The 10,197-nt window shown below is 33.7% G+C and overlaps 2 protein-coding genes across 3 annotated transcripts; both read right to left on the reverse strand.

Moving 5' to 3' along the window:
* Window positions 1–1,877: 1,877 nt before the first annotated feature.
* LOC140887814 (probable transcription factor PosF21) lies at window positions 1,878–6,341 on the reverse strand. The gene is made up of 5 exons (XM_073295310.1): window positions 6,197–6,341; window positions 5,112–5,822; window positions 3,184–3,316; window positions 2,637–2,721; window positions 1,878–2,494 (listed from the first exon to the last, which is right to left on the reverse strand). Exons 2-5 carry the CDS (start codon window positions 5,801–5,803, stop codon window positions 2,136–2,138), a joined length of 1,269 nt encoding a protein of 422 aa, XP_073151411.1. The 5' UTR covers window positions 5,804–5,822; window positions 6,197–6,341; the 3' UTR covers window positions 1,878–2,135.
* Window positions 6,342–6,700: 359 nt separating this feature from the next.
* On the reverse strand, window positions 6,701–9,431 carry LOC140875965 (uncharacterized). 2 transcript variants are annotated; one of them, XM_073279799.1, is made up of 5 exons: window positions 9,325–9,431; window positions 8,650–8,878; window positions 8,114–8,212; window positions 7,315–7,412; window positions 6,701–7,039 (listed from the first exon to the last, which is right to left on the reverse strand). In XM_073279799.1, the coding sequence occupies exons 2-5, from the start codon at window positions 8,858–8,860 to the stop codon at window positions 6,920–6,922; spliced, it is 528 nt and encodes a 175-aa protein (XP_073135900.1). In that variant the 5' UTR covers window positions 8,861–8,878; window positions 9,325–9,431; the 3' UTR covers window positions 6,701–6,919. The 2 variants fall into 2 exon arrangements, with proteins under 2 accessions (XP_073135900.1, XP_073135901.1); XM_073279800.1 differs by lacking the exon at window positions 9,325–9,431 and having other exon boundaries at window positions 7,315–7,409; window positions 8,650–9,239.
* Window positions 9,432–10,197: the final 766 nt, after the last annotated feature.

The raw sequence follows: 10,197 nt of genomic DNA on the forward strand, positions 1-10,197 counted from the left end.
TTTAAGTCCTATAACATATATATATATATATATATATATATAGTTTTTATTTGTGATCTTTTTAACTTGATGTTATTTTCATTTTTGATTTTTTTTAATCGGATTCTATCGTGTTTTCGGATCATAAAAAGACCGCAAAATGAAAATAAATACAAGTTAAATGCTAAAAAAAATGAAAACAATATACACATTAGAGAACTAAAATTGAAAATACAACGTAAAAGGGTTAAAAATGAAAACGAATATATAAATTACGGGACTGAAAATACAAATTCATAATTAACAAAACTAAAAGTTAAAAAAATACAAATAATATGACCAAAAATATAATTCTCTCTATTTCTTTTATTGTCTAGCACTTTTGGGTTGTTGCAAGTGGTCATCGGAAAAATATGATGAGAAAAATCGACCTATTCGCTATATTTGGTAAGCTATTTTTGTCGGCGATTGTGGCTCCGTCGTATGTAAGACTCTAACTATCTTTGTCACTTGAAATTTTTTATGTTGACTTTTATATCTATTTATATATAAATATATAATTATACAATACATGCATAAATTAAATGATGTTTATGCATAAGTAATCTTCATATAATAAAAAACAATTTTTACAAGTTATAAATAAAAATTCATCATTATATCTTTACTATCTTATAATACTTCCGTACCCTTTAAAAACTTCTTTGGTCTATAATTGATGACACCATTTTAATATTATATTTATACCCTAAAAAATATCTTTGTTTTCATTGTTGTTGGGTAAAAGGGACAAAAACGGTTTAATATTAGTATATTACCCCACTATCTTCTCCCACTATCTTTATTAACCACGTTCATCACCTCATCTAAAAAAATGTCTTTTTTTTCAAATAAAATATTTAAAATAAAATAAATATAGATATAGATGTGTAAATACATAAAATTTATATATTATATCACACCCAAAGCGATTTTATAATACTTCCTTACCTTTTAAAATTTGGTCTGTAATTGATGACACCATTCTAATATTACATTTATACCCTAAAAAATGTCTTTGTCTTTTCATTGTTGTTGGGTAAAAGGGACAAAAACGATTCAATATTAGTATATTACTCCACTATCTTCATCATCCACTATCTTTTCCCACTATCTTTATTAACCACGTTCATCACTTCATCTAAAAAATGTCTTTCTCTTTTCTAATCAAATATTTAAAATAAAATAAATATAGATATAAATGTGAAAATACATAAAATTTTTATATTATATCACACGCAAAACGTATGCTTGGATGCTAGTTAATATTAAAAATGTAATATACTAATGTAATAATAGTTACAACCAAGTGAGCTGGCCAACGGCGGAGGTTTGAGGCGGAAGAAGGTAGGGCTTGTAACAATATGAGTGACTATTACGTTTTGAAGAAATAGTGCACAATGTATTAATAAAGTAAAATTTTTAAATTTTGTCGTCTTTTTTACCACCTAAGCCCACCTTGCCTGCCCCATCTCACGCCTACATAACCGCCTCGGGCAAAAGCGACGCGGTCGATGGCCGCCTCGACCGCTATTAAAAACACTGAACACTATAAAGAGAATGATGCAGCCAAAATAATTGGATACAATGTAAGAGAAAAGCATGGTCATTTACTGGTTGATTAAGATGGATGTGGGATGTCTTCTCAATGTTTTGAAACGGCTGAAGGATTTAAAGGGGCCTCCAAATTTCCAGCCTAACATGGGATATGTAAGCATTAATTATTAATCTTTTGTTTTACCCAGTGAACTAAACACTGGCACACTCCCACATTATCTAATTCCAAACACCAATCGACCAGACCACAGAGCTGATAAAAGATATACCAGACATTCGGGAGGAGATAAATTTGGCCATGTTGGAAATAAATTTATATTTCAAAACACAAAAATAACAAACATAATAGCCGACAAAGAATTTCATACTCGAGCTCGAACATAGCAACTTCAATATGCAACTAAAGTTAACTACACTGCCTAGACAAATCCCAGATCATGTAGACATACATTACAAAACAGACTAAATAAAGGTTGACTGAGATATGAGAAACCACCATCAAGAATTCTAGGGATATACAAACCTCGGACATCATCAAGTACGTGTTTCAGCTTCCATTTCTAATCCTTTGACGAAGCATCTGGATCAATGTCTTTTTGAATGGATGATACCTTCACATCCCCAGCTTGTTGCTGCAGCTGCATAGCGGGTTGTGGCGGCGGCGGCTGCTGCTGCTGCTGCTGAAATTGGTGCATCTGGTGCTGTTGAAACTGATTCGGCTGCTTCTGGGAGTGTAATTGGAGCTGCTGTAACTGTTGAGCTGTTAATAATGCATGCACAGCTTGGTGGTTGTTATAGTAAGGCTTTTCGGTTCCATAGGTTGATGCAGGAAAATTCATCATAGGTCCACCGTTTGGAATCGTTTGACCTGTCAGCACCTTAAGATGCTGAATCTCCTCCTTCAGGGCATCATTTAGAGCTGTGTATAATGAGTATGAAAGACTTTAATCAGCATTAAGATACAAACAAATTCTGGATAGTAATAGATTTGAGCATGCATAGGAGTTTTAAACTGCGACTCGAATAAAGGTTCCTATGCAGTTAAGAGGTCTGAAACATACCATCTTGCAACTGCACTTGCTGTTCCATTGTCTGTAACCGCAGTTTGAGCTCGCTGTTTTCCACTGTAAGACCATGCGTATCTCTCTGTTGATTAAAAATCAGAAGTGAACATGATGCTTACTGATCTTGGGTGTATAAAGTAGTTGGCAAAAATGGGAGAAACATAACATTATCATACAAGCAGTAAAACACACAGAAAAGCTACGGCCTTTCTCCTTTTCTATTCAGAGGCAAATAAACAAGAAACTTGCTCGTAAAGTATGCCAAATCTATTCATGCTTGTAGCACGAGAGGAAATTAATAGGTTCTCACCACAAAGAGCATGCATATAGCTTTAGGTGCACAAGTTTGCTAAACTCCAATAAATTAAAGAATGCCATTCTAATGCCAGTACTAGGCTTAGGCTGCTTAGCACAAAAACCAATTCTTGGATGTCAGCAACTCTAATGTTAGAATTCACCCATTTTTTTATTCCAGTTCATTTACTTTCTTTCCATTTCATTAGAGTATTCTGCAGTTAGATTCAAAAGAAAATGTAAAAATCACCTGCAATAAGGTCAACTGTGCAGACAAGGAGGTTGCTTCAGTTTGCAAAGTTTGAACTTTCCTTTCAAGCTCAGCAATATATCTCATCTTCCGTTCCTTTGACCTCGCTGCTGACTGCCTATTTGCCCAAATCCTATCAGAAGCCATGAAAGAGGCAGAAGTTTAAAAAAATTAAATTAAATTTCTGACACCCTTTTTCAAGAAAATATTTAAGAAAGGACTATATAAAAGATTACAACATAATAATTTTGGGAATAAATTGGAAGTTCTGGTCACATGGAACTGATGAAAGGAATTAAAACGAAGCAGCAATAATTGAAAATCAGTTTCAATTTTGAGAAATAAAATATGTTGTGTGAAATTCGTAATAAGCATGAGAAGACTGCAGTTCTTTTTAATCATCTTGCATACAAAAAACATAAAATAGCAGTTTTCAATTTATATATAATGTGCATGAGAACACTGCAGTTCTTGTTAATCATCTAAGTTGCATACAAAAAACAAAAAATAGCAAATTTCAATTTATAATGTGACAAAGTGCAGGCTTGTTACCAAGATTAGTTGTGCGCATGTATAAAAGAAAGGATCGAAGAAGAAAACAAAAATAGACATGAATTTGTGAGATTCGCAACATGCATGAGACCCGCAGTTGTTATATAATTATGTAACCATGCATGATCAATAAAATAGAATAACAAATAATTAGAAAAAAACATAACATAAATCATATACATGTAATTTCTACTTTTGAAACCATAGATAGATAGAGACTCCGGATAACCACCATTTCCCATTTTTGTTCCACTATATGCTGACACGCTCACGTGCCTATGGAGACCAACTTATAATTGGTATTCAAACTCATGTAGAAGAACCTAACGAGGGACACATCTTCATGGGGGGAATTTTTCAATTTTGGTCACCTGATGGTTTTTAAAAAGACAAATTTGACTCGTCCCCATGTTTTCCACTTATTTAAAAAGATTTCCATGTTGATGCATAACGATTTGACAAACTATGCCACCTTAAAAGGCCATAATCCTGAATTTTCTGTCAATTTCATATCAAGCAGTCGGACCTACAAACTTTTTTATGGAAATAACCAATACAAGGGTTCATGTATCCCTGGGCAATATGACAAAAGCCACTGAAACTGAAACACAAACTGTAGCGAGATGCTATGCAAGTGTTACAACATTCAGGGGGGCAGGTGCGAAGATTTAGATAAAGCAACTAAGTGTCTAAGACCAGCGAAGATTTAGATAAAGCATCTAAGAGTCTAAGTCCAGCTATACTTGTAAATGTTTCTATCTTAACAGGGGAAAGAAGAGAAAACCACTTGGTAGTTACAGCGGTATTAAATATTTTAATAACAAGATATGCTTTGGATCATAAATTCATCAAATTCGATCAGATAGCCTTAGGATTTGATGATAAAAATGCCCATACCACCAGTGTGACAAAGATAGAACGAAAATATTCAAAATGAAAAACATATGCAAAACAACCATAATGGCCAAAAACTATCGTAATGGCACATAGAATGACTACTTAACTAAGCAAAGAAGATTACACATTACAGAAACATAATATAGAATAATAACACATCGATTCACATTAAAAGAAAGTAAAACCAACAAATCAACAGGATAATCTATATATAAATACAGACGAGATCATGAGAAACAAATCAAAAGACCAACATATGTAAATGATAATTCAGATTGAAAGTTTTTAGCTATAAAACATGGTTGTTAAGGAAGAAACTCATTCAATAACGTGGCCACAAACCGACAGATATTGTAACAAAATTGCATAAACCAATGTGAATTGCCCATATTCACAGACAGAATTAAACAAGAATAAACCAAAAACATGGTTGCATAAACCAGGGTTCCGTAAACATAACACTTAGCTTAAAATGTTACCTCTTAGCGCGCTTAGGGTCAATAAGAGCAAGCTCAGCAAGCTTAGCAGCAGACAAGGATTTCTTAGTCTCAGCAGAAGATGGATCATCGGAACTTGACACAAGCATCTCTGGCTTGATAGTGGTTGAACCATCCATGGACTGGCTATGTTGATGCCTAATTCTTGGCTTCTCAGTGAAAGATGGAGCCAGATTATCAGTTAATGTTGTTGTCGCAGATGGAGCACCAGATTCTGCAGCTGACAAAACTGACGATTCACCCATTTGGAATTCAGAAGTAGCGGAGGTCGAATTCAACTTATCCATATCAAAATACATGGAGAGCAAGTCCTCCTCAGTATCATCAGAAAATGATGGTCCATCGAATCCACCGACGATTCCTAAATCACTATCAAAGCTTATATCATCTGGAAGGGTAAGAATCTCTGAATGAGCTCGTCGGTGTCCCAGATTCTTAGGTGGGTTGTCAGACATCCTGCTTATATCTTGACTAAACCGGTTCGAATCAGATCCCATGCCAAGACAAAAATGGCCTTGGTCTGATAAACTACCCGGGCCCAGCGGAGGCAGATTTGATGATCCGGTTATCTCGGACTTCACACTAGAACTGCCTACCTGCGGAGAGAAGACAGAATACCTCCCTGACGGAGGTAGTAAACTGCCACTTCCATGGTGGGACTTATCCTTATCCATCTGTCAAAAACTCCAAAACCTACAAGCTCCAAAACACAGTTGAAAACAAGACCACTCAAACTACATTCAAGCACAACAGAAATCCAAAAATTAATCTAGAAAACTTGAAACTATCTACAAATGATTCCTCGTTCTCTATAAATCATCCAAATGGGTATTTGATTAAGAAAAGGATCAGACAAAATTTAGAATCGGCCCATGAGTCACGCATAAATAGAGAAATAGCAAACAAAACCTAATTCAAAGGTCAGAACAAAGCATCCACACCACATAAACAACCAGAATTAATGATTGGAAGTAGAAACAGAGAAATGATTTAAAAAAAATAAAAAAATTCTCAACGCAAAGAAAATATAAAAATAAAACAAGAAAAAATGGAAGAAGAAAGCATACCAGTACGAAGCAAGAATCTTTTCCAACAGCCAAGAATTGAGATCTCGAAATGGAGAAATTAGAAAGAATTTTACAGCTATTTCACTAGCGAATCACATTTGGTCAGACGAATGGTCGGAGACATTTGGAAGCTTCACGCACAAGATTACTGAGATTCGTGCAATGCAAAATATTCTGCTTTGAATTCTATTTATTTTGTTTTCACATTTTTTTGTAATAATAATAATAATAATAATAATAATAATAATAACTAGCGACCGAGTCACATGTGTATAACGAAATATATGAACATTTGTGTATGTTGTGCAAATAAATTTTATTGTAAAAATATCTGTTTCGGTTGTGTATATTTTCAAATTTTGAATATTTTATTTGTAGTGCAATAATCGAGTGTATTAAGGATCTAAGTTGTTGATCGAGTGCTAGTGTTTTTTGGAGCAAGTGAGGTGCAAATATAAAGACGACAAAAAGACGTATAGTGGTTTGGATCAATGCGATCCTACATCCACTTGATCCAAGTAGATCAATTCACCATCACCGAGTAGAGTTGTACAAAGTAACTACATCACAATTCCAAACAATATAGAATTCTTTTCTGGAGTGATAGTTATACTCCAAGTATTAGGTCTTGATAGCCACAACCATTTTTTTGCATGTGTCTGCTATGAAATTTTGATAGCCGCGACCATTTCTTTTCATTTTTCTTCTTCATTGGTAATTTGATCAACGTCGAGCAAGGTAGGATTGTCGCTGATCTTTAGCCATAGAATGTATTCTTTGACGCTCGGTCAGTGCTAGCATTTGACGTCTTTCAACGTCGTAAGAGCTGAAGTTTGTCATGTCCTACATACCACCATAGACCTGTAGTTACATTTCTATGAAATTTTAATGATTACTTTTGCTCATTAATTTGCTCTATCTTTAATATATTTAACGAAGAATTTGTAAATATATTGAGATAAAAGCAAGAGCATAAAAACCACTATTAAAAAAAGAAATTGTATAAAATTATTTAGTTTTGAATTGTTTTTAATACTTTTCAATGTAAAAATCACAAATTAAAAATAGAGTCCGAATAAGGTTAATTGAAAATTCTTGAACAAAAAAACGTAAAATACCTGTTGTGACCTTTGGTGTTGATGTGCGATGTCATTTTGGACTGAAAACGTGTTATTGACATAATTGTTAGGTCTATCTTCTCCCGAACCCGTAGCTTCTATTTTTAAAGAAATTAAATATATGAAAGAGAACTATATTAATATTCCAGCAAAGCTAGCATAAGGTCAAAGGTAACCTTACATTGGCTATTTAAAATATACTTAAAACATTTGAAGAAACATTAAAATTAAGAAATAAAATATTGTAAAATTCATTTAGATATTTGAACAGAAAATTTTAAAAAACTATTCAAAATATACTTAAAACATTTGAAGAAACATTAAAATTAAGAAATAAAATATTGTAAAATTCATTTAGATATTTGAACAGAAAATTTTAAATTTTTTTAAAGAGAAATGGAATCTTAAACTCAGAATATTACAAAATAAGGTGATGAAAAAAGACAATCCTTTTAAAAATTAATTAAAGATATTACAAAATAAGATGACAAAAAAAAACAACTCTTTAAAAAATTAATTAATAATAACATTATAATCAGTAGTGAAAAAAAACATAAAAATAAAACAAAACAAACAAAAAAGGGTTACGGATCATGAATACATAAACGTCAATTCCTCACCTAAAGAAGAAAATTTTAAGCAATAAACCTCCAACATGGTTAAACATGGTCTTACCTATATGACCGATTATCAATGAATTTAATTAAAAAAAATGTAAAAGATCATCGAACTCTCGCTAGAGAATGTATTCAATTTGGGAGGATAGCCTCAGCAGTAGTATGAATAGTGAAGATGATACCGTCAATTCCTGAAGAATTCTTGGTAGATTTCCTTCTTTTTTTTCCATTCACTTGCGATGGATTTAGGCAGAGTATGGTTCTGTTCTTAGAAAGTTTCTCTGAAAATAAAGGAAAAAGAAATTAGCTTAAAACATTCATACGATTAGTCACATGTTGTTAATACCCGAGGTGCAATAATGTGTAGGTGACCTTGAGATGAGAAGCACCTAATTGAAGAGTGGTTTGATAAGCATAGCGTTCTATAAGAAGATGCATGAGAAAATTCACCATCGTATGTGTGTGCTTTCACATATCATTCAACAAAAATAGGGAAAAAATTATTTATTATATGACAACTATAACATTGAATTCACATTTAACACAATCAAGGAGCTCTTAATGATTATTAGTCTAAAAAAAAGTCAGATGCATCAATTTGCTCTGTTTATACACAACAGTAACTAAGCTTCAAAGAAAGAAAAAACCCATAAATCATCGATACGAATTGATTAATAAAAAACGTGAGAAGTAATCACATCAGATTAACAATTGATACCTTGAGCAAGTTCGGTCACGTCAACGGGACAAAAGCTAGATCTTCTACGATATGCTAACCAACCGAATACGACGTTTGCGACAATGAAAAATGTGGGGTAATGGCTGAAGTATTCAAGAAAAAGCGATAGGGGCCAGGAAGTGCTCCAATTATATAGAAGTTTTCTTTGGCTATTCGTCGAGCAGGTAGTGTTCTTCATCCAAGGAAACATTTGCTTGATGTGCAGAAACTGTTTAAAAAACTAACTGAACTCAGAAAGCAAAGAGGCAAGGAAAATAGAAACTGAACCCAAATCTTGAGATCCAACCGCAAACTAATACTCAGAGAAAACAATACATCAAGTTGTTGGGTTGATTTAATTTAATCAATCAAACAATACTACCGAATGAAATTAAAACAGAGAAAATATGCAAAACTTTAAAATTATGAAACAAAATGTGGTAACTTTATTGCGATGTTTGAACAGCAGATAATAAAAAAATGTAAAGTGAAGCAGAATTGTGAAGTCCAAATATTAAAGAATACGATGAAAAAGACAGCAATATTAGTCATAACTTTGCCATAGATCATTAAAAATCATAAATATTTTTTTTGCATAGCTCATTCATGAACACGTAAAACTCTATCATCTCAATATCAAATGTAAATCAAACAGATCAAAAGGAATATAAGTACCCATATTCAATCTCTTCTTTGCCCTTTTTTTGAAAAATGAAATCCACTCACACACGTACAGCAGGCATACAAGTCATGGTGTGCAGAATTTTGAGTCTTAGGAGGAGGCTGTCCGGAATCTGTTTTGAAACCGGGTTTAACCTCGGGTTTTGGTTAAAGTCTCGGGTTTGGAAATGGTCTAGGATGTTAGGAATATGTTGGTTCAAGCGGGAATCATTTCGGTTAAGTTTGGGTCGAGTTTTAGATTTTAGTTGATAAGACGCAGAATTATGTTGAGGCTAAGGGGCTGCTGCCCGGAAATCATTCCTTTGAAAAATGATGGCTTAGGAAATAAATCCCGAAGATGACCTCCCTACTTAGTTCTAAGTGTAGTGGTGTCGTGGTTTCAAGTGGTACTCATTTTAAATAAGAATTGGACGAGTTATAGATTTTACGGGCGAACCGCTCCGTTTAGTCCTAAGCGCATTTATGGATTAAACTTCCACCCCTTTGGTTTGCTTCCTAAATCACCATCCCGATCATCCATGTGTGAGTCATTTGCATGATTATCGATCAAACATTTACATGCACGTCATATTTTCATATGCATGCTAAGTCTCATATATTCAATAAAGGAAAGAAGTATATTTTGAACGAAGTGAGATGGTTGTGACTACATATTCATGTGTTCGTGTGGGGCTGAAAGACGTTTTGGCCTCCCTTACCAAATCATTATGGGTTTTCTTACCTTAGCATGCGTTTGTGTGGGGCCGGAGCTATTCTGGTCTCCCTTACCAATATAGGGCAAGATCGGGTTGGGTTTCATCTCGACCTCCTTGCGGCGTTGTACACTATAGCCATGATCATGATCGAAATCACAGAGTCGCAACCAAG

Source organism: Henckelia pumila, chromosome 1, assembly GCF_033568475.1.
Source record: "Henckelia pumila isolate YLH828 chromosome 1, ASM3356847v2, whole genome shotgun sequence".
In the NCBI taxonomy this organism is placed as follows: Eukaryota; Viridiplantae; Streptophyta; class Magnoliopsida; order Lamiales; family Gesneriaceae; genus Henckelia; species Henckelia pumila.

What these genes read in the sequence shown, in the direction of transcription:
- LOC140887814 (XM_073295310.1), bottom strand. Translation starts at nt 5,803, where the DNA reads ATGGATAAGGATAAGTCCCACCATGGAAGTGGCAGTTTACTACCTCCG. An exon ending in GACCCTAAGCGCGCTAAGAG is followed by an intron (nt 3,317 to 5,111) that starts GTAACATTTTAA and finishes GGCTTCTGATAG; the next exon opens with GATTTGGGCAAATAGGCAGT. An exon ending in CACAGTTGACCTTATTGCAG is followed by an intron (nt 2,722 to 3,183) that starts GTGATTTTTACA and finishes TTTAATCAACAG; the next exon opens with AGAGATACGCATGGTCTTAC.
- LOC140875965 (XM_073279799.1), bottom strand. Translation starts at nt 8,860, where the DNA reads ATGTTTCCTTGGATGAAGAACACTACCTGCTCGACGAATAGCCAAAGA. An exon ending in CGTGACCGAACTTGCTCAAG is followed by an intron (nt 8,213 to 8,649) that starts GTATCAATTGTT and finishes CTTTATTTTCAG; the next exon opens with AGAAACTTTCTAAGAACAGA. An exon ending in AACACCAAAGGTCACAACAG is followed by an intron (nt 7,040 to 7,314) that starts GTATTTTACGTT and finishes GGTGGTATGTAG; the next exon opens with GACATGACAAACTTCAGCTC.